The sequence below is a fragment of the Carassius auratus genome, chromosome 21 (assembly GCF_003368295.1).
Source record: "Carassius auratus strain Wakin chromosome 21, ASM336829v1, whole genome shotgun sequence".
Lineage (NCBI taxonomy): Eukaryota > Metazoa > Chordata > Actinopteri > Cypriniformes > Cyprinidae > Carassius > Carassius auratus.
The window spans coordinates 16,103,516-16,125,910 of NC_039263.1; the positions used below are offsets into that span (position 1 = coordinate 16,103,516).

At 38.2% G+C, this 22,395-nt stretch overlaps 5 protein-coding genes across 5 annotated transcripts in view; 2 read left to right on the top strand and 3 right to left on the bottom strand.

Annotated features, from left to right (window-relative positions):
- Positions 1-6,345, bottom strand: part of atp2a2b (ATPase sarcoplasmic/endoplasmic reticulum Ca2+ transporting 2b) — a 33,776-nt gene extending 27,431 nt beyond the window's left edge. The window contains exons 1-3 of the mRNA XM_026196309.1: positions 5,697-6,345; positions 5,245-5,262; positions 5,070-5,152 (exon numbers count right to left, since the gene is read on the bottom strand). Of these exons, the coding sequence (XP_026052094.1) occupies positions 5,070-5,152; positions 5,245-5,262; positions 5,697-5,814 (219 nt within the window). The 5' untranslated portion in view covers positions 5,815-6,345. The remainder of the gene's footprint in view (positions 1-5,069; positions 5,153-5,244; positions 5,263-5,696) is intronic.
- Positions 6,346-9,683: 3,338 nt separating this feature from the next.
- On the top strand, positions 9,684-12,858 carry LOC113038701 (ubiquitin-conjugating enzyme E2 G1-like). Its single transcript, XM_026196311.1, has 5 exons — positions 9,684-9,929; positions 10,649-10,751; positions 10,885-10,982; positions 11,054-11,232; positions 11,872-12,858. Exons 1-5 carry the CDS (start codon positions 9,887-9,889, stop codon positions 11,956-11,958), a joined length of 510 nt encoding a protein of 169 aa, XP_026052096.1. The 5' UTR covers positions 9,684-9,886; the 3' UTR covers positions 11,959-12,858.
- Positions 12,859-13,357: 499 nt separating this feature from the next.
- On the bottom strand, positions 13,358-15,632 carry arpc3 (actin related protein 2/3 complex, subunit 3). Its single transcript, XM_026196310.1, has 7 exons — positions 15,478-15,632; positions 14,926-15,025; positions 14,725-14,801; positions 14,437-14,505; positions 14,181-14,307; positions 13,939-14,033; positions 13,358-13,576 (listed from the first exon to the last, which is right to left on the bottom strand). The coding sequence occupies exons 1-7, from the start codon at positions 15,481-15,483 to the stop codon at positions 13,514-13,516; spliced, it is 537 nt and encodes a 178-aa protein (XP_026052095.1). The 5' UTR covers positions 15,484-15,632; the 3' UTR covers positions 13,358-13,513.
- Positions 15,633-16,170: 538 nt separating this feature from the next.
- Positions 16,171-19,604, bottom strand: gpn3 (GPN-loop GTPase 3). Its single transcript, XM_026196313.1, has 8 exons — positions 19,411-19,604; positions 19,057-19,165; positions 17,830-17,997; positions 17,623-17,747; positions 17,406-17,521; positions 17,232-17,328; positions 16,569-16,697; positions 16,171-16,403 (listed from the first exon to the last, which is right to left on the bottom strand). The coding sequence occupies exons 1-8, from the start codon at positions 19,456-19,458 to the stop codon at positions 16,338-16,340; spliced, it is 858 nt and encodes a 285-aa protein (XP_026052098.1). The 5' UTR covers positions 19,459-19,604; the 3' UTR covers positions 16,171-16,337.
- Positions 19,605-19,643: 39 nt separating this feature from the next.
- On the top strand, positions 19,644-22,085 carry fam216a (family with sequence similarity 216 member A). Its single transcript, XM_026196314.1, has 7 exons — positions 19,644-19,785; positions 19,879-19,907; positions 20,629-20,753; positions 21,136-21,262; positions 21,366-21,540; positions 21,624-21,706; positions 21,829-22,085. The coding sequence occupies exons 1-7, from the start codon at positions 19,709-19,711 to the stop codon at positions 21,957-21,959; spliced, it is 747 nt and encodes a 248-aa protein (XP_026052099.1). The 5' UTR covers positions 19,644-19,708; the 3' UTR covers positions 21,960-22,085.
- The last annotated feature ends 310 nt before the right edge of the window (positions 22,086-22,395 follow it).

Consider the following 22,395-nt stretch of genomic DNA (forward strand, 5'->3'; position numbering starts at 1 on the left):
TCTATGTAAGTAGCGAGACGAATGCCTTTTTCCCTGAGCGGAGCTAGGGCCGCTTCTGTACATTTCACAAATACCCTCGGACTGAGAGATAAGCCGAAGGGAAGGACTAGATATTCGTATGCCACGCCAAGGAATGCAAACCTCAGAAATTTCCTGTGGGGTGGATATATTTTTATGTGAAAATATGCATCTTTCAGGTCGATTGATGTAAACCAATCGCCTGGGCGCACCAGTTTCAGAAGTGTAGAATGGGTGAGCATTCTGAACTTGTACTTCCTTAGGTATTTGTTCAGTGTGCGAAGATCTAATATGGGGCGGAGAGCTCGAGTCCCTTTTTTCGGGACTAGGAAGTATCTCGAGTAAAACCCATTGTGACTTTCCTCGGGTGGGACCACTCTTATTGCCTTTTTGTTCAGCAGTGAGGTAATCTCTTCCTGAAGAACATGTACTAATGCTCCCCGCACCTGAGAATAAATGATTCCCTTGAACTGCGGGGGAGAAGTTGCAAACTGCAGTCTGTAACCGTTTTGTACTGTTCTCAGCACCCAACGAGACTGCGTGCATTCTCGCCAATAGTTTATTTGCAGCGTTCCGGCGCCATCGTATGGCCGAGTTGAAAACGGGTTTGTGGTCTGTACTGCGCATGCGCGAACACTTATCGCTTGGACAGAGTTTATGTGGCTCACCACCTTCAGCGGAGCGATGACTCCACGAGGTGGTGTTACGCTGTGTTCTGACAAAGTGTTTTGCAACATTTTTTGGGGCATTATGTTTTGCAACATTTGTGGGGGAAACAGTGAAAACTTTATTGAACTTTGAGCATGTAAAGTGCTTGTGACTAGTGGGTGGGTGTACACCACTGCATCGTCTCTCGTTCTCTTCACTGCTCTGCATCCCCTGGACCAACTTGGCTCTGGTTTCCCCACAGAACATCTGTAAACAACTGAACTCGTTTTCCGTTGAACGCTGAACAACTGAGGGTCGGGGACAAGTGAACGGGGGGGCTGTGAGCCCCCTTCCCTCAGGAAGACCCCCTCAAACGGCCTTTTTCTTCCTCCTCATCACCTGGGTAGGGTGAGGGGCCGGCTGGACCGTCTGAGCTGTCGCGGGCGGATAATTTTTTCTGGGCCAGGCGGGTTTCTGCTCTGGTGCGCCGCTCTGAACCGTTGTTGCATTCACACGCGGTCTCTGTCGCCTAGGAATGCGAAAGCTGGGGGGTGGGCGAGCTGTAGCCTGCGCAAACGTCTGCCGAGGAGGTGGTGGGGGCGCGGTTTGCGTCTTTCTGGGCATGCAGAGCTGCAAGGCCTCATCATCCCTTTTCTTCTCCTCGCATCTCTTCTGCATCCGTGTCAGCGCTGAACCGAAAATGCCTTCTGCGACGACCGGTGCATCTAAGATGGCTTCCTTTTCTCTGTCGGAGAGATTCGCCAAATTAAGCCAGCGTCCTCTCTCCTGAATGACCATTGTGGCCATGGCCTTGCCCGCAGCCTGAACGGCACATCTCTGAAGACGGAGCGAGAGATCTGTGACAACACAGATTTCTTCCCACTGTGTCTGACTTGGCGTGGCAGACACCTCGTCTTGTAGCTCCGCCTGGTATGCGGTGAGCAGAGAGATGGCGTTCATGGCCCGGACTGAGAGGGCGACTGCTTTGTAAGCGCGCTCCGTCATGCTTGACTGGAAGCGGTCCGCTTTTGATGGCAACGTTGGGTTTGCAGCCGCCGTACGCCTTGGATGCAGATGCGCTGCAACTAAAGGCTCCATGGGGGGCATGCGAAGAAGGCCTTGCTTCTCCATACCCTCCACGTCGAGCGCAGATCCCCCTTGCACGGGCATTTTACTAGTAAAAGGGTTGTCCTTCCAGGTGACAGAAACCTCTTCCAGAAGCTCTGGAAAGACTGGAAGGAGTTGTCTCGCTGCCCGTTTAGCTCTCGGCAGCCTCTTCCCCTCATAACGCGACTTTGCAGTCTCAGCTATTACGGTCGGCCACGGAATATTGAGTTTCTCTGCAGCGCGTTTGCACACGTCTTGCAGATCCACACTAAGAAGCGGAGAGGATGGTGCCCCGCCCGCCTCCTCCGTGGATCCCGCCGTAGCGAGGGATTGTGCCGATTGCGCAGGGGGGAGAAAAGGGGAATCCTCGAAATCTTCCTCCTCTTCAGAGAGAAGGAAATCCGATTGCCCCTCTTCCTCAAACTCAAACGCGCCCTCCTCCTCCTCCTCGTCCGTGCTGAGGACACCGGCCAGAGGGGCGCATACATCCAGTTGTTCACCCCACGATAGGGTTGCCGTGGTGGGCAGCTCTACAGGAATAGGTACCTGAGGGGCGGAAACCGGAGCGGGACTAGCTGACATGAGGGGATCATGGCCAGACAAGCTAGCTTGGCGTGCTAACCTGCGACGGAGGCTCTTCATGGTGAAACGCGCGCAGTGCTCACAGGATCCGGGACTATCGACCGCCATTTGAGCATGTTTCAGCCCAAGACATGCAGAGCAGACCTGGTGTGTGTCTTTGCATGAGATCTTGTTCCCGCATGAGCAAAGCCGCGGTTCTCCCTCGCTAGCTACGTTAGTCTGCATTGCTGCAGCCATAGTTGCGGTACTGAATGACCCTAACAATGAGCTGGAATGCCGATTGAGGGGTAGGCGAAAGCGGCGTGGTGGCCAACAGATCGACTATAAGCACAGTACCAGAATGATAAGCCAGCAACCAGCGTGGAGACCAGTTGATGGCTATCAGATTTAGGAAGGCTTCTGGTGTGAAGCGAGAAGAGGTTTTTGAATGTCGTAATGACGTTGCGTCGCTCGTTTTATACCAAGAGGAGGGAGCCACTCCCTGACGCAACGTCATGACTGCCAGCCAATTGGGGCTGGCGTAATGGTATTGGGCTTCTGAGGAATACGCGGAAGGGGCGTATCCCATAGTGAGACACCGAAACGTATGCTTGAAAGAGAACCAAAGTGAATCTATTAACACCAACCCACATATTCTACTCAGACAAAAAGGTTCGTATTCCCTATGCAGTCTCTGGAATATTGTATCTGTAAAATCATGTTTTATCTTTCAAAGGGGACTTTAGAGCAAGCTTGAGTTCTGTTCAATTAAACCCCTGACCTTGTATGACAGGTTTCCTTTGCAGTTCTTTTCGATGATACATTGCGTCCCTAAGCTAGTTCACACAGACAAACTGTTCTTTATCAATTACTCTAAATATAGACATGTGTCTAGTAACATTCTCAACCACAATTTAGCTCAACATGTACAGCATGGACTTATAAAGCATTAAACATTGTATAACAGATGAATATAATACGCATATACCACTATTCAAAGTTGTGGATATATTTTTTTATATAAAAAAAAAAAAAACTAAGTAAAACGTAAAATCTATTTTAAAGTAAGGATGCATTAAATTGATCAGATGTGACGTGTGCCCACAAGAATATTAAGCTGCAAAACCAGTAAAGGCTGCAGAAAATTCAACTGTCATCACAAGAATAAATTAAATTATAAAAATATATTAAAATAGAAAACTGTTATTTTACATTGTTATAATATTTTATGTTACAGTCTTTGCAAGACTCCTTTCAAATACTAAAAAAAAAAAAAAAAAAAAAAAAAAAAACTTCTGAATACAAAGAACTCCAAAACTCTGTCCATTAAATGAGATGTCCCTCAAAATCATTCAACAGACTTCAACTATAAAAGGTTCTTGTGGAAATAGCCGTGGTTGTAATTTCAGTTGCTGTGCTTAGTGCTGATGGGATGCACTGTGTTGATTTAATAACACCCTTGCCTTGTGGGAATAACAAAGGTGAGCGTAACGGCAAGTTAATGCACCTCTATGATAGGTACGTAAGGGCAAGCATAAAACGTTTGGACCTTGTTTAGACCTGCATGTGGCTAGGTGCCAATTGGGTTTAAGAGATCTCAAACATTACACAGGACCGATTCTGGGGGGGAGAGGGGGGGACAACTTTCTTGATGCCAGTTACACTTGTGCAAATGTCACAACACTGGACACCAGATGTGAAGATGAAGAACAAGCACTCAGTAACAAAAGCGAATGGATTTAAAAAACATCGTTTCCCCCCTCTTTACATTTATCTGTAATGTAAACAACAAGCATGCTGTAATAATAATAATCTTCGATGTTGATGCAACAAACAGTGATTTTTCAGCACACCCACAGGTCCAAACACAGGAAGTGGATGACAGTTATTTTAACAGTAAGCTAACCTTCAGGCCAGAGTATTTAACACGATGTTCTCAGTGAGAGCACTCTAAGCTTGCACCATGCTTTCCATTCCAGCAGTGAAACATTATCCAGAACAGACAAGTGTTAAAGACTCCAGACAGCATAAATGAGCCACTGAGTGAATGGCTGTACATCATCACCTTGTAGCCTGATGACAGCATTTTGTAACATGATCAAAATATCATGCAGAGCATTTATGAAGCACTCAGATACTTTTCAGTATGGTACGTATCATTACCCATTGCGACGCAGTTTTTAGTAAACGTCATGTAGTAATTAAAAAATAATCAAAATTTCTTAACGAACCCAACATGAATCATAAAGTTCTTTTCGGTTTAGATTTGCACCTTACCATTATTAATATGCTATATTACATTTTATATAATAGTTTTGGTCCATTTTAGAAAGTCGTTTTTAAAACAAGTGGAAAACCCGGAGTGGAACTGGAGCGGAGTAATTATAGAACACAGGGAGAGGAATTCTCCATTGAAACTCCATTCCACTAACATATGAAGTTCCAGATCGTTTTTTAGTTTTTATGTTGCTTGGTGACAGCCAAAGCTTGATTCTTTGACTTAAGCCCCTCCCCCTATATCATATAAAACTAACAATTTTTTTCCACAGAAATGTTTAGTTAAATTTATCTTCTGGTTACATACTAATGCACTTGTCCTCTGCACAATGAAAAAAAAGTTGTATCCAATCTAACATGCCTTTATTTAACCTAATCCAGATAAAACTGGGGGATATTATGATATGGAAAGCTAAAAAGGTATTGTATTCTAACTGTATTGATGTAACGTTACTTACAAAAGATATGCAAGCTGCCAGGAGAAGAATCCTCACTAAAAGATCCTCAAACTGCTCCACCACCAACTCCCACAGTGATTTTCCTGAAGACAAAAGCATGTGAATACACGATAATAAAAACCAAGGTGTAAAATGCATGAAAGACGGCGTTAAAAAATTAATGACAAAAGATTACCCTCTTCCGCAGGCAGTTCTGTGGGTCAGCCAAAGATTCACAACATGGAAGAAAAAAAATATCCGTAACATTAGATCAAATCGGTCAAATAATCTGCATCATTCAGGCTTCAGCAAAAGACACACGAGATTTTAACGTCAATCTGAAAAAAAAAATGACATGCGTAACAAAACAGGTCGTTTGTATTTTACAACACTAATTTCTGGCCAAATCTGTAAAAAATCAGAACTCTCGCTGGTGGTAAGCACCTCTGACGTCACGCGCCTTTATTTCGGACAAATGCCGGCTGATGAAATCAATCTCGCCGCATGTGCGCCCGCTCTCTCTCTGGCCTAACAATGCTCGTACACTAGACAAACATTGCGAAATCATCTAGACCTCTTTGCTTTCATTTACACTGCCGAACCCAGTCTCCTCTGTTAGCATTAGCCGGGCCACGCTCGCTCACTCACCATTCGGTCCCCATTTCTCCCGCTGACGCCTCACTTGCTCCAGGCCGAGTCCCGTGCTCTCGTTCACGGCAAAAAAGCTGTAAACTTCCTCCACGGTTTTCGTATGTGTGTTCTCCATCGTGGACGGACGGACACGCTGATTAGGAACGGACTCGCAACCCCCCACAAACGGGCTTCTTCAAAGCCTTCAGTCTTGACTCCTTAGACCTTCGGACCCACGGAAAACTCGATCCAAAAACAACCGTAGTGACTTCAGATAAACAGTACACGATAAAAAAAACCGATGTTAACTTTGTAGTTTAATTAGAAGTAAATGTTATAAACCCGGGCTAATTCAAGAGAACGTTACACAACACGCATCGTAAACTGGCTGGTTGTTCTAAAGTCTTTAAGTTTTTTCGATGCCTGCTGGAAGTCTTAGTGTCCTTGTGATGTGCTGGGTAACCAAACGAAGCCCTTAACTAGTCTCTCGTATCTATCCTCGTCTCACTCCCGTGGATCGTAGCACACTGCCGGTGTTCGCAGCTCTAGCACCATCAGCACCAATCGCGTGTCTCCGCCGTGCCGCTCTCCTGATCCGCATGTACTGCTCTCGCTGTCCGCATGTGGAATGCGTTCATTGGCTGCGCGGACTCCGGAAATCCCGTTTCTTCCTCTGACTTTTCTTCGTCACGTCAGTGTGGATCAGCTGACTCTCTTGGCCGACGTCACTCCAGATGAAGAAGGGTGTAGTGTAGCACAGAAATGTCCCTGATATGCTCTATTGAGAGGATAGAGGTGGGGGTATTTTGTATTGCCAAGACTTGGTATATGTTGACCAGTGTACACACAATAAACCTGCAAAGCATGTGACTGTTTGTAGTGTGTGTGTGTGTGTGTGTGTGTGTGTGTGTGTGTGTGTGTGTGTGTGTGTGTGTATATATATATATATATATATATATATATATATATATATATACACACACACACACACACACACACACACACACACACACACACACTACAAACAGTCACATGCTTTGTAGAAAGCAAGCTTCTTTTTATTCACACGGGGATTTGGATTGCATACAGCTTTTCACAATTACCCAGACATCATTTGGAGAAAAGCTAATAACTTGAACATATGAGATAAAGCAACTCACTGCACACTGTCTCGCTGATGAAAAGGAGGAATGAAACGACATCATGAGATTAACTTGGACATGGGGTCTGCGTACTGTTTTGCCACACTACAGGCTCAGATAAAAAGATATGAAACTGCTAAAATAGTTTTGCTAAAGCTGGGTTGTCATGGAGATTTGACATGGTGCTTTCCATGTTGCTTGTTTAAAAGTCAATCTCCTTGTCAAATGCAATTCTGTCCGGTGTTATTTGGAAGATAAAGTTACAAGAAATATTGACTAATTGATTCCAGTTCTGAAAGTTGTTAAGAACACTTATGGATGAATGCAAAAAAATAAAAATAAATGTTGATTTGGCTCAAAGAAACAGGAATGTTCCAAAAAGGCAATCAGCATAATCTTACAACTCAGATTCACAGCCCATCTGTCAAGGTGTCTGACAGTTACAGCAGAAGGTGATTTTCCCTGACTGACAATATCTTGATGCCTTAACCTAAAATTAGCTTGTTCTGTACTGGTTTATTCTAGATGAAAATAGCTGAAGGCTGAGATGGTGTTCAAGATATGCTCTCTGATTATGTCTAATAGAGTTTCAAACTATATACCATATATATCATGACCATGAAAAATTATTATTATATATGTAAAAAACTAATTAATTGTTATCTGCTTTCCATGGTCAATTTATGGAAATATCTGAGAATTTAAAATTTGTGATTTCCAGGCCTGAAAAGTCCTAAAAACGTATGTACTTTTTTTTTCCTTTTTTTAAGTTATGCTCATAATTTCAAGAATGTTTTAAATCTGAAAGGGTTAAAAACTCTTTATGCAGAAATAATAAATGACTAGAAAAATAATGGGACTGTAAAAAGTAGTGGAAACCTGGATGCATTTTCAGGTTTTAATTCCATACATGTAAACCTTAAAAGAATAGTTCACCCAAAAATGAACATTTGCTAAAAATGAACTCAACCTCAGGCCATCCAATATGTAAATGACTTTGCTTCTTCATCCAAACAGATTACATGTGGATTATTTATTATTGAGGTGAGCAAATCCAAATCTATTCCAAAGAAGAAACAAACTCATCTACATCTTGTGTTGGCCTAAAGGTGAGTCATTTTTCATTTTTGGGTGAACTAAAATATAATTCAAACTATGAAATGCATAGGCATAAACTGCTACAATAACATTCTCTTTATAAAGCTTTATAAAGAATACAAAAGATGTTCCCTTTTGCATTGCAATTCCATTCACCAAAAGGTCAGCCAAGCTAGTAATAGCCCATTTATCACACACCTCATGACTGACACATTAATTGCAGCAGTCTTGAGAGAGGAAGAGCAGCTCGGTCAGCATCCCAATGAAGTGTCAAGCTTTTCGGGCCAACCTATTTGCAAGACTTTATGGATTTATTTCTGTAATGGCTTCCAATTAGCTATACGATTCTTAAAGTAATACAGGAGGTTTAATTGTTCTATAATTCAGAATTGTTCATTTATAGCTATTATTATTATTTTAGCCATGCTGGTTTAAACAGGTGGTTGGATGAGAAAGATGAGTTGGATTGTTTGAATCAATAATAAGACATCCAACAGTTCAATGTGTTCAGTGCATCATCCCTTCTCTGTGTAATACAGTGGGTTGACAATTGCATGCTAAACATCTCAACAAAAGATAAGGCACAAGACAAATCTCTGGTAACCATGAGACAAACAGATCTGAGAGGTATACTGTTCCTCAACGTGTGTGCGATCAAAGGAAACATGCCAGAAAGAATACATAAACTCCTCCTTTTGTCACCTGAGTGCGGCTGTTTATTCAGAAACCCATCTCCTTGTTTGAGTTTCACGGATCTGGAATGTAGTTGCTAACCACTCTTACCCATATTCAGTCTATGTTTGGTATCAGTTTCTGGGAAGGGGGCCAAATGTTTGCCTTTTATGGGTCTTTATAAAAGCAAATTTAAGATTCTGTTATGTCAGGAGTGTTGTAAAGCTCTCAAGATAAAGGATGGGCCAAGCTTTGTTAATCCTCTCAGATTCACTGATTCAGACTGATCTGAAGACACAGTTTCAGCATATTAAGATATTTTATCAAATCAGTAAGCATACATTATAATTGTATAATTTATTAGGAACTTAAAAATAAAACTAAACCACAGCATGTCTTTAAGTGACTTACCTATACGAGGGATTTTTTGGGAGAAAGTTCAACTGAGCAGTGACTGCCATCTAGTGTATTTTATTTGTTATTGCAGGAACCGTTCACTCTCACTGATCGTTTATATTTATGTACATAGTCGACGTTAGCTAATAGCTACAACAAACAAGACTACGTATAAGCTACGTAAAACGAGGCCATTACTGATATCTCTGCATAGTTTTTTTTTTCCCACAGGAGTTTAAGCTACCTGTATTTTGAATTGTGCATTTTATTATGTTGTGTTTCAGGGTATTGAATACTAATTAATTTTAATATTCAGTTTTATTTCAGCTTTATTTCAGTGACCGAAAGAAATTTTAAAGGGCCCAGTTTAAGTTAAAAAGAATATAGCTACACATTTATAATTGCGTATATATTCGACATCTATTTACAATTTAGAAGAAAAAAAATTGATTGTTAAAAATAAAACATTTGATATTTGCGATTCAAGTTTTGTAAAAATAAATATATCACATATGTTTCCAGCAGAATAAATACACTTTTTTGTTCCGTTTACTTTGGTTGTGTTTCAAAATCTATTGACACAGCTACAGGGACAGCAATTTTAGGCGTCACAGGCGCGCGCAGTATTTATTACATTCGCAACGTGCCCAACTGTTTTTATACAGTCTATGTTGCCCAATAAAGATGCCCAAAACTGCTGTAGAAGGCAGCCATCTAGTGACACACAGCCTTGAGGTCGGTGCCAGTATCACATGTGTTAGTTCTCGGCGCATGTGAAGTAGATATCAAATACACACTGTGCCGAAGTGCTGCGCGTCGAACAACTTTGATTGCCAACATTGATTTCGTCCCACTTGTGTTGGAGACATTATTTATTTTGTTAACATTAGTTCAAATAAAATGACTGAGCAATCGGCCCTGCTTCTGCGAAAACAGCTAGCAGGTAGGTGGCTAACTGTTAGCGTGAGTATTAGTACAGAATTATGCCATACTAGCTATTTTTATCCATACCATCAGCACTTTTTAAATAAAAGTACACAGTGTCTAACAAAGCCCACTGTGTCAGTGTTTGTGTAAAAACTTATGGGCTTCGTATTTTACTTGTAAAGTTAAAAGGTCAGAAGCTTTGCTAGCATGCTAGCCCCTAATAAGTTGGTGAGGTATAAACATGTTGATCTCAAAGCTCATACCTTTTATTTAAGGAAATAACTTCCTTATTGTTTATACTATTTTATATATTTTAAAATAATGGCAATGAGTGGTGAAAACTAAGTTTACTAGTCATAATTTCAGTTGACACGTGTAAGTATAGTCGACAAATTAGGAAACAAAACAGCAACTCCTTTAGATTTCGTATTAAAATGAATCTTTTTTTTAAATACCTCAAGTGATCACAATATAATATGGATATAGTATGAAAAACAGCTATTTAGATTAACTTGAAGCCCTCATTACATAGCAGAGAATGTAAGTTAATATACAGTATTACCTGATACATATTCTAAATTACAATACTTTACACACTATGTATATATATCAGCATGTTTATACTTCATTAACTTGTTCAAAACCTTCTACCTTATTATTTTACAAGTATACATGCACACACACACATTTGAGATTATATTTTAAAATAAAATCCCTTTGTTTTACATCTAACAGAGCTCAATAAAAACCCAGTGGAAGGTTTTTCTGCTGGTCTGATTGATGATGATGATATCTATCAGTGGGAAGTTGTCGTGATCGGCCCTCAAGACACACTGTTGTAAGTAACCAATCCTGTTACCAGCCATGTGTAGTTTGGGTTTAGTTGTAACAGTGGCCAGTCGATTAACCTAGGCTTCTGAAATCTTGTCCAACCAAACCGTTTACTCACTTTTTACGTTTTTGATTTACAGTGAAGGTGGATTTTTTAAGGCGCATCTCATTTTTCCTCATGATTATCCACTTCGGCCTCCCAAGATGAAGTTTATTACGGAGATTTGGCATCCTAATGGTGAGTGCATGTTGGTGAAATTGTCGTCCACATAGACACTGGCACTGATATCATTCTTCATCTCTAACCAGTCGCAAAGAATGGGGATGTGTGCATCTCCATCCTTCATGAGCCAGGAGAGGATAAATTTGGTTATGAGAAACCTGAGGAGCGTTGGCTGCCCATCCACACCGTAGAGACCATCATGATTAGTGTGATCTCCATGTTAGCTGACCCCAATGGTGACTCGCCAGCCAATGTGGATGCAGCTGTAAGTTTACTGATTTTTTTTTTGATGATGCTGAATCCTAATTATAATTTGCCATGAAATGACAATGAACATAAGTTTTTCTGCAAAGTACTGTAAAAATTATTCCCATATTGTAGTGGTTGGGAGTGGAGTTTTATATGATTTTTATTTTTGAATGGAAAAGTAATGGAGATTGGTTGGTGGTTAAGTGTAGCTAATTTAACTCCTTGTCTACTCCCTAGACATTTACATTTAGAAAAAATATGGACGTATTGTAGTCTCTTCAGTTTCTTTCTTTGTTTTCTTTAATAGGTTTTAAAAAGATTTTCAATTTACCTACATAAATCATGCCCTCTTATTTGTAATAAACACTGAAATATTCCATAAAAATAGGAATGGCACATTTAGATTTCATGGTGACCTTATCCTTACATCAGAATGTACTAAATGGAACGAGTTGGATAATACTTTGCTGTAACACACATTATTATTATAGAAATGTTTACAGCATTAATAGCAGATAATGAATGATTTTTTCTATATCCTGGATTTAAAAAAAAACCTAAAATTCCTGATGAACTAAATCAAATCCAAAATGTCACTTAATTTAAATAAAATGGGTTCATGACTGAAACTCTCATCTTTGTGATTGGCTTGCAGAAAGAGTGGCGAGAGGATCCCAACGGCGAGTTCAAGAGGAAAGTCGCCCGCTGTGTGAGGAAAAGCCAAGAAATGGCATTCGACTAGATGCAATAATTGTTTCGTTTAGTACATATCAGTTCCCTTCTCCATATCTTGAGGTCAAAGACAGTTTGAGGATTAATTTCCGGATTGATTTTAAAACTCATGACAAGCTCATATAAATTGATGCATTTGATCACATTCACGTGTGGCAAAGCTTCATCGTGTGCATTAAATTCTAACAATCCCCTCTAGACATGCCAATTACAATCACCTTTTAGTCACCAGTTATTTGGGTATGCACCATTTTGGGATATGAGAGCAAAGCCACCATAGAATAATGTCGGAATTATTTATTATCTTAATTATGATGAAATGTACTGCATGACACTTGTGTTTAGACTCGCTTTTTTTTAATCTGCCACTGAGCCATCAATTTTGAACAAAGTCTTTTATGCAATTCTGGGGTGTTTTGTGCGTTTATGGTACTAGTAGAGGCTGATGGTCAGAATCCATGCTGATTTCCCTTGTCACTGATATGGCGGACAGCCCTGTTCCCTAAAAAAAAAAAAAAAATCTAAAACAATACCGCAGATGTCTCTCAGAGGGCCATCTCTTTCTCTGCTGCCTTAAGTTGTTCTCCTATCGGAAAGGAAAATTGTATTCCGTGATGTCTAGTCGGTTTTTGAGCTGGAATCCTCTTTTGGACAAACCAAAAAGTTCTGATATTTGCATGAGACAGATAATATTTTTTTGTATAAATGGTAAGCTCAAAAGCTGTATTTTTTGTGTATGTAAATATGATGTATTGTACCATAGCTCTATCAGTCATTCGTTTGTGAGGTTTCCCCCCTCCACCTGTAGTTTTGCAATCACATTTATGACTGTATCCTGTTCACTCTTTTGTTCCCCAATGGTCCCATCATGTAATTGCTCATTAAAACATTTATAGCATTTTGTCTTACATATCTAGTGTTTGTCTTGGTTTTCTTCTCTCTTAGTCTTGTTGTTTACGTCTTGCATCAGTCATGTCAAAATCAGTTACCTCAGTAACTTCTAAAGGTGCACATGAATCTTGGCAGCACATCTGTCTGTGTCAGGTTTGTTGGGTGTCGTGTACTAATGCAAATGTAATTCTATTGTTCTAAAGACAATTAAGCAATAAGTTGTGCATTTCCAGTTGGTCCGGTCGCGTTTTGATTTGATTCGGGGGTGCGTTACTGGTGTGAAACTCACTTTTCTGGCAGAATATTGATTTCTGAGCACTCAATATGGATGAATGTCATTTCTTTCTGCAGCAATCATTTGTGCTCTTTAAGTTCCGTTAAATAAAACAATTATGAACTCACTACACGCCAAGCAGTGTTGTTATTGTTAACTGAAACTATTAAGAATTGTTTTTGGTAATAAAATACTAGATATTAAATATTAAGATTAAAAATTTAGAAATGAGAGAGGTCTCCTAATAGTTTCTCTTGAAGAGATCTTTATTTGATCGGCTACTGACAGGCCAGAAGTCAAATATACTTGATAATCACCAGTAAAAAAATCTGAGAGAAAAAGAAAAAAAAAGACATCCGCATCCAACGAAGAAACACCAAGAGAGATCCTGAGTGGTTTCTTACTGGCCAGGTGCAGAAAGACTTTTGTTCATGAACTGTTTCTTCACAAAACACACCCACCACTGTAGAAGATAAAAATAAAAAAAGATATCAACATTTGAATTTAAGATTAATATCATGGATTTGAAACATTTCATATAAGACACTAATAATCTTTCGGTGAATCTAAAGTTTTATTTCAGTGTCTCCAAACAATGTGCTTAATTCAACTATCATGAAAATAATGCTGCAGTAAAAAATTAATGAATAAATCTTACAATTAACTTTTGTTTTTGCATTGTAGTAACAAAACTCCTTAATTGTCATTAAACTCATAATGCACAAAAATGTAATCAATTAACTAAATGACTAAAATGCCTATAAAAACCTCTCTTGCTTTAGTCAATCAACTTTATTAGACTACTAATATTTCAATATGCCTCACCTTGCTTGGTTTGTCTGTCTGCGGGTCGAACACACGGTCACACAATCTCAGTCCCGTCTCCTGTCGGATTTGTTGCAGGTAAGCTCTCATCGTTTCTGTCCAGGAGAAAAACATGGTATCTATATCAATTCTGTAATTAGCAATAAAACTTCTAATAAACTCATCATAAAGAAGGTCTTAGTGGATGTGGATCAGTGGAAAACAACTAGACCCAAGTAAGTTTTGACTTCACTGTGCCTTACCTTCCTCCTGTTTGTTGGAGGGTTTCACATACATGGCATTCAGAGGGAAGCCAGGTTCTCCGGGGATGGGAAAGTTGGTAATTCCCAGCGTGTACATCTCCTTCTCTCCTTGACTCCTTGAACTGCACTATAAATCATTTACGAGTTTGTAGTTAGATAATACATGAAGAATAAACTATGAGGAAAAACCCATGACAAATGATTAATCACTGAACGTTTGAAACATACAATGATGCTTTTATTCTTCGACAGTTACCTTCTGGAGCTTCTTGAGGCATTCAGAGATGTAAAGAGTGGTGTAGATCAAAGTTCGATCGGCCTCATTCTAACAGAAGTATAAAAGTGAATATTTCAATACAAACTCTCCAAACTTATGAGAGGTAACATAAAAGAAAAATGATGTGTATATGCATGTATAAAGAGTTTAAATCAGTGAGAATATGTATTCTTCTCTCTCAGGTCTGAACTATGAATACATGTTAAGACACGCAAGGCATTTTTTAGGCTCCGGCACAGCAGCATGTTGCACAGTCATTCGTCTTACCTTAATTTCATAATTCTTGAAGAAAACATTGGCTTTGAAGTAGTAGATGGCCTCTTCGATAATATCCGTGTCTTTGGCTGAATATAGAAAGAGGAAGTGTTGATTCGTCAGATACCCTTTGCTAGTGATGGCCATTTAAGGAAGAATCACATTCAACTCTGATCTCACAGGACTGCCTGAAATCAAGCAAACTTTTCTTACTTTCTTTAGCAGCAGGACCCTTAAACTGTGTTTTGAGGGGTAACATTGCCATATTCCCCACCAGTTTGGTGTCTGCATCCATCAGGCTTGAGTGGTAAGCCTGAATAAAGTGGAACATCACAAGAAAAAAACCAAGAGTTACTCAGTAATATTTTTTCTGCAAATATAGCACAATTGTTTGAGAATGACCAATGTTTCAAGATAAAATGCAGCGATCACTGAGCTGAATGCAAATCAGGAAATCACGCATCATGGACAGATGGACGAATTCGGTTTCTAGCAACACATTTCTGACACCTACATATTCATATACATATTTGGCAGTAATGCACAAATATAAAAAAGATAAAATATGCATTTCTAAAAGTGATACATTTGCAGAAAATGGCCACAGTAAAGTGATGTGTTGGTTAACGTTACGTTAGCTCTTTGGCTAATAACAATAAAATATTTTTCTAGCTCGCCACTGCTCTAAAACGCGGCACAACAAACTGCTCACAACGCAAACAATTTCGCTCACGGTCTAAATTGTTACTTTTAAGCATGTCTTACCGGCATTTTGCTACAATATGCTCCCAATCTGGCAGGCAAAATGAATATGTCAGCGCTGCGAGACGCCGTTTCCGCTGTCCCAGTCCCACCCAACACCGATACAGGAAGTGTCCAGTGCAACACCCCGCCATAACCGCTGGGGGGCGCCGAGGATACCAGCTTTGCCTCACTTGTGGGCGTTTTATTTTCCGCAAAATTTATTTTCAAGATTTTTAATATATTTTCTTTTAAATAGTCTAAATATGTTATACGTGCTATTAAAAAAAAACATCCACACAAACCGTTTTGATGCACCTACCCAGACAACATAGGACGTGCATTAGGATGCAACCAAATTTGATCAATGAGGACAAATATATGACTCATAATGATAAGCTACTATTCCACGTCTTCATCAAAGTGTTTCTAAGACTAATGTTACATGGGTCAACGTTTTGAGACATATTGCCATCAATGGGGACTAAATTGAGGCCCACCGTCGACAATATATATATATATATATATATATATATATATATATACATATATATAAATTGTTACCTATTCTCAATGGTAAAATGTGCCTGAGCAACACTGTTCAAATACGTTCCCTGTCAAAACTGCTCCCAATGTTTCCTCCTGTTTATACACCACTGGGTTGAGACAGATGTAATGGCTGAATTTCTTAACAAAATGAAAACGCCACATTTGTCATTTCCATATTTTTTTATTGCAAAAATAAATATGCACTTCTAAAAAATGGATTACCACACATTTTATGAAACTGCTAAGATTGCGGCATTGCACAGGTTATGGTTGCATCCTTCAACTAATGACAAGAATAACAGTAACACAAAACACAGTGTGATCTCTGTCCTTGCTCAAGAATCATCTCGGTCTTGGAAGAACTCGTCAAAATTTGTGTTACTGGGTTCCCCATCGATTTCCTGGAAAAAAGAAAAGAAAAAGAGGAGTTGTGCAAAATGCTACTTTTGTTGTAATCTAAAACTAATTTAGTCTTAACAACTGTTTTTATAATAAACAAGCTACAGAAATATATATTTGAATCAAACATGAGTTAATAGCATAAGGCAGTAATCTTGTGCACAGACCTTGGGCTCTTTAAACTCCAGATCTTCACCATATTGTATGGAGAAATCAATGTGCTGCAGGACAATGCTGATACCCTCTTCATCAGTGCGGTCAAAGGGCAGGAAACGAACCATGCTGTAATCATCAATCTGAAGAAAACAGTACCATCTTAATCATTTTCTACAGAACGATTGTAATCTTGACAAGCGATTATGAGAGATGCTAGGGCTGAACGATTATTTAAATCATATGGCTGTGATTTAACTAAAAATATACATGCTGTGTGCTTCTAAATAAAGCATTTAACCAGATCTGTAACAAGAAACTATTTAAAAATCTGTAGCCAACAAAGGAGAGCTTTAGGGCTCCCTGTGGTTTTATGCTGCACTGTAAAATAAAATTATTATGAGTATTATATTATTAAATACTAATTTATTTTACATTGACACCATTTTGGACAGTTAAAATAGTAATATATTTCCTTGTTCAATGTTTTTTTATTAATAATAATAATTCTTATTATCATAATTTTGTAGTCATATTGGTAAATAATCAAAATTGTACAGCAAACCTGAAACTTTTTTTTTTCTTCCGATTTTTAATTGTAATCACAATTTTTTTAATTAAAAAACACAGTGTATTTATCAGTGCTTCAAGGCATAATCTTGGTAATTGTAACTTACCAAACCACATATGGCCTTGGTTAGTTTCTTAAATTTCTTGCTTCTCAAAGATACAGAGTTGTCCTCCATCATTGAGTACATATCTGGGTCCAGATACCTGCAAATAAAATAGAAATCAGTCATTTAAATCTAGGTTGAAGTGAATTATAAATGGATCATATTGCGTGAACATACTTCTCTATTTCTTTCTTAGCCTTTGGACTGAGTAGATCCATTTTGGTCATTATGTTGATTTGTGGGATTTCTAATATCACCATAGCACTCAAAGCAGCCATAACTCCAGAGATAAACTAGATTTTTTTAAAAATGACAACAAACATAAAATTCAGGTTTTCACTATTTCTATCATTTTTTACCCAAATAAATGTCTTCGCCATGTGCCAAACATTACCTTGAAGTTCTCGACCATGAACTGTGAGTCAACCAGGAAGATTCCACACACACGAAACTCCCACTGCTGCAATTGCTCCACAAGCTGCTTCATTACAGGCAGATGTGTGTACAACTCGATCTGACCTGCAGTCCAGAGGACACAATGCTCTGTATCGTTCCACACCAATCCACAAAAGCACCATTTATCTGGTACATCACCTCTTACCAGGGCAATCAAAGAGTATGTAGTCATCCTCCACATGACCAAGACTCTCCTCCAGCCAGTCAAAGTTGTTGGCGAAGTACTCCATACAGAAGATCAGTCCTCCATTGGGGCCGAATCTCAGAGAGTCATCCTCCATTACGTCATCTACGTGAATCAGTTCTCGTATGTCTGTATTCGGTGAAAATACATTAAATATCTTTAAAATAAGCATCTTACAGAAATTATATTTATTGAGCTCATGGTCCATAGAGTTTGTTCTCTGCCTGACTGAATTTCTTGGCAAAAAAAGGCTTATGAATAAAACCTAAATACAGTTGTTTTATGGTTGTTTTTAATATAAATGAATAGTTCCCCCAAAAACGATAATTTTGTCATTATTTACACACCCTCATGTTGTTCCAAACCTGAATAAGTTTCTTCCTTAAGCTGAACACAGAAGATTTTTTGAAGAACCAAAGAGTTGTTGGTCCACATTGACTTCCATAGTAGTGAAATACATACTATGGAAGTCAATGGGGACCATTAACTGTTTGATCACCAGCATTCTTTAAAATATTTTCTTTTATGTTCAGCATGAGATAAAAACTCATACAGGTTTGGAACGACATGAGGGTGAGTACATTTTCATTTTTGGCTGAACTACCCCTTTAAGTTGTCAAAAATGTCAATAAAGGCTACATTGGTTTTGAGGTAGGGGAAGTTGGAACCCTACTTATCAAATACAAATCATATGACTTTTGAATGTCTTCAATATGCAATGCGCAAAGTTTTAATAACTAAAGTATTTGTTTAAAGACTCGGACCTCTTAACTTTAAAGAATTGAAATCAAAATTCATTACCTGTTTACTTTCTAAATGCATATGATCCCATCGCATTGTGAATGATGCATCCACATATATGCTTCTCTTTTTTTGTCCTTGAAATATTTAATTAAAAGATAATTTAATTATCAAATATTCATATATTCATTATATTTTATTACTTACAATAAATACCAAACAAAATTTTTTTTTTTTTTTAAGTTTGAAATCTTGTTTTATTTTCTCAATGCAGATATTAAAAAAAAAATGTTAATAATGACACCATTACTGTCTGCACAGTACAGTAAGGCAGTCAAACACTTGACTTGACTTGATTTTCATAATCATAAAAAACCTTCTGATATAAACTGCTCAGAATATCTGAGAGTGTATTTTACTGTGTGTCTGTGTGTATTGATTCCTGACCTGCCATGACAGGATATTCAAAATGTTCTGCAGCTGGATCCAGATTCACCACCTGTACAGATCGATTGAGGGCCTGACAATGCTCTAACATCGTGGCACAGTAAGTACTCTGAAAAATACAGAAAATAAATGGGATTCAATATAAGAATCACTGTACTATACTATAGGTAACGTGTGTGTGTGTGTGTGTGTATGTTCTAGTATTGCACTCAGACTAAAATAAATACGATCAGAGCAGACCAGACTGATGTTTTAGATTTAACACAATTAATCACAGATATGCACACAATAAAATCAAATCGTAATTGTTGTTAACCCAACAAACGTTAGTCCGCCTGGTAACTACTGAATTACCTTTCCACTTCCGGCAGGTCCCATCACTAGTTGAGCGTATCGAGGCATTGTTAATTCTCCTGCTCCGACAGCAGCTGATATGCTGGTTTCACTTATTTCACCCAAAAAAACCTTATTTGCCCCAGCAATGTGTTCCGCTTACAACATCTACAGTAGCCATGTTGTTTTCTGTCACCTACGGAAGCCCGCTGAGGTCAAATCACTGAAAACGCGCTCTCGCGCAGTATCGGATGGGATTACAGTCGCCTTATATCACTTGTACATATTCTACAAGTCTCAGTTCAAGTAACACTTCGGCATGAAAAAGCACGTGAAATTCATTGAAAACAGCGATAAAAGTCGTCCTTACCACAAAAAGTCGCTTTTGCCTTTAAGGTAAGCCTCAGAGTTTCATACAACGGCTATGCAAAATACTTTATGGTGGTGTCACATTAATGATGCATTTCCTATGATATAATATCTTGACAGGCCATCTGGTCTCAACCATGTGCAAACTGGTAAGTTTGTCCATAAATATGTATTAATTGGTCAGATTAGCAATTTCTGCCTTTGTACTGTAATTGCTAATATTGCCTATAGATTTACATATACTGTATGTCAATATACAACCTCAGTTCTCTTAATTCTTTTTACAAAGTTTTTATGGATTTTATAGTTTAAATTGCATATTATTTTAACTGATAACATGCTTAAATTAGATGATTTGTAAAGTTAAAATTATATTAGTGTCAGCTAATTTTTCCACTTTCTGTAATTGTATTGTCCTATACGAGGAAACAGATTCTCATGCTTTAATGAAATTTAGTATAAATTAATTACATAATTTACAGTGTATTATTTGGCATGTTGTTAGTTCTTGAATCACATCACTGCATTTCTACAGCACTCTTCTGTTATATACATCTGCAATAGCATGTACAGTAAGTCTGAACTCAAAACACAACCATTTCATCTCTCTAGCAACCTGACAGTTTTTTTCCACACAGCTACAGTAGCAAGCTTAATCTGTGTAAGTTACAGAAACATTACACCTGTATAATTTGGACAGAGTAACCAGAGTCTCTGACCCAATTGAGCGGGACCAAACAGGGATTCCAAAAAATCCTCTGAAGACAAACGGCTTTCATATGTATAGCAGATTATTAATACTTATTAATATTTGTCAGGCGAACTGTAACCAATATTTCATTAAAATACTTAATTCTTCTCTTTATACAGGCAAAACAAACTCAGTATTTGGACACAAAATACAAAGACCTGCAACTGTACAAATTCCAGAACAAGATCGGGACATTAAAACTATTCATATCCCTAAAACCATAACTGCTGCTCCATTTTTACAGGTATTTCATGAATTTTTTTTTTTTTTTACAACATTTTTAAAGATTGTTTATCGATGTAATGGCAAAAAAGAATTTGGCTGCAGAAAATTTAGCTTTGCCATCACTGTAATAAATTATATTTTAAAATAGATTTAAATAGAAAAGTTACAAATCATTTTAAAAAAAATAATATTTCATAATATTGCTGTTTGTACGGTATAAAAAAATACAGCCTTTGTGAGCATTAGAGACTTATTACAACAATTAAAAAACCTTTGGAATAAAATGTTTTGCAATAAAATGATAAATATATCTGATATAGGACTGGTTCAGTAGCCATTAAGATTCGTATGCCAAGCAACTCGAAAATCTATGAAAAGTTTTATTTGAACTTTATTTTCAGCACCCAGGCCTGACACCCGGACAGAAGCGTTTTCTGTATAGTATCGCAGAGGCCTACAGTAAAGATCACATGCGGCAGTTAATATGTCAACACTATATGAATGTATTACACCGCTGTATCAGGACAGGTGAACCATCGCCTCTTATATCTTTAGCATATTTACCTTTAATAGCAAGACCTTTCATTACAATAATATATGTAATCTATAATTTAATATAATTCATATTCAGTGCCAGATGCGAATGTGAATCTAAACGTGAAGCTGCAGGTGTCAACATACACCCCACAAGAGGAGCCCAAGACAAATTCTCAAAGTGCATCTACGAGCAAGACGAAAGAAAGTGGAAAACGATCTTCAGAGAAAGTCAAGAAAACAACTTTTCCCAAAATTGTCAAGCATCAAAGGTAAGAACGTGATGCCACCTGTAAATATCTTAAAACACTGTTGAAAGAAATAGCTGTGATCCTAGTATTTACCTACTACACAGTACGTTCTCTGGATTTGCAAAATCAAACAAGATACATTCAAGAAAGAGAAGGACTACCCCTGCAAAACATGCTTCGTCACGGGGTTTGTTTCTTTACAGACTACAAATAGTGTGATATACAGGATTCTTTACAATCCTGATATAATGAACAAGTCAGGTTCCTGTTTTGTGCTAAACATTATTCAAAATGGACTTCCATTTCCAGAATCACATCCATGGGAAGATGACTTTGAATGGGAGGCGGCTGAATTGGACTCTTATATTGCTGGACACATGAGTGGCCTGTCTTTCAATGAATCGGAAGACGATGACGAGGACTTTCTATTCCTCAGCTAACACATAAATCTATCTTTTATTTGTCATTTGTGAAAAATACCTAACAAGATCATTCTTAAAACATACCCAAAACTATCCAGTTTGAAGTAAAAAGCGGTTCCAGACATTTCAAAATAGTCATTTTAATAATATGCATTCTGTGTTTTCTAAAATAAAAAAACAAATTACACTGCTTATGTGATGTGGGGTTTTATTATATGAAAGAAGACTTAACATGGGCCTTGAAAAATTAATAGGGGACATAACATATTTAGAAGACTAACTCGCACTAACATTATGCAAATAATGCAGCATTCTTTACAATCCTGATATAATGAACAAGTCAGGTTCCTGTTTCGTGCTAAACATTATTCAAAATGGACTTCCATTTCCAGAATCACATCCATGGGAAGATGACTTTGAATGGGAGGCAGCTGAATTGGACTCTTATATTGCT

Excerpts from the sequence above, each read along its gene's own strand:
- LOC113038701 (XM_026196311.1), top strand. The coding sequence starts at position 9,887 with ATGACTGAGCAATCGGCCCTGCTTCTGCGAAAACAGCTAGCAG. Across the intron at positions 9,930-10,648 it reads TCTGCGAAAACAGCTAGCAG|AGCTCAATAAAAACCCAGTG; the intron begins GTAGGTGGCTAA and ends TACATCTAACAG. Across the intron at positions 10,752-10,884 it reads GGCCCTCAAGACACACTGTT|TGAAGGTGGATTTTTTAAGG; the intron begins GTAAGTAACCAA and ends TTTGATTTACAG.
- arpc3 (XM_026196310.1), bottom strand. Across the intron at positions 14,802-14,925 it reads GGGTCCTGCTGCTAAAGAAA|CCAAAGACACGGATATTATC; the intron begins GTAAGAAAAGTT and ends TTCTATATTCAG. Across the intron at positions 14,506-14,724 it reads TCAAGAATTATGAAATTAAG|AATGAGGCCGATCGAACTTT; the intron begins GTAAGACGAATG and ends TACTTCTGTTAG.
- gpn3 (XM_026196313.1), bottom strand. The coding sequence starts at position 19,458 with ATGCCTCGATACGCTCAACTAGTGATGGGACCTGCCGGAAGTGGAAAG. Across the intron at positions 19,166-19,410 it reads GACCTGCCGGAAGTGGAAAG|AGTACTTACTGTGCCACGAT; the intron begins GTAATTCAGTAG and ends TGTATTTTTCAG. Across the intron at positions 16,698-17,231 it reads CCAAGGCCATATGTGGTTTG|ATTGATGATTACAGCATGGT; the intron begins GTAAGTTACAAT and ends TGTTTTCTTCAG.
- fam216a (XM_026196314.1), top strand. The coding sequence starts at position 19,709 with ATGAAAAAGCACGTGAAATTCATTGAAAACAGCGATAAAAGTCGTCCT. Across the intron at positions 19,786-19,878 it reads AAGTCGCTTTTGCCTTTAAG|GCCATCTGGTCTCAACCATG; the intron begins GTAAGCCTCAGA and ends ATATCTTGACAG. Across the intron at positions 20,754-21,135 it reads CTGCTGCTCCATTTTTACAG|CACCCAGGCCTGACACCCGG; the intron begins GTATTTCATGAA and ends CTTTATTTTCAG.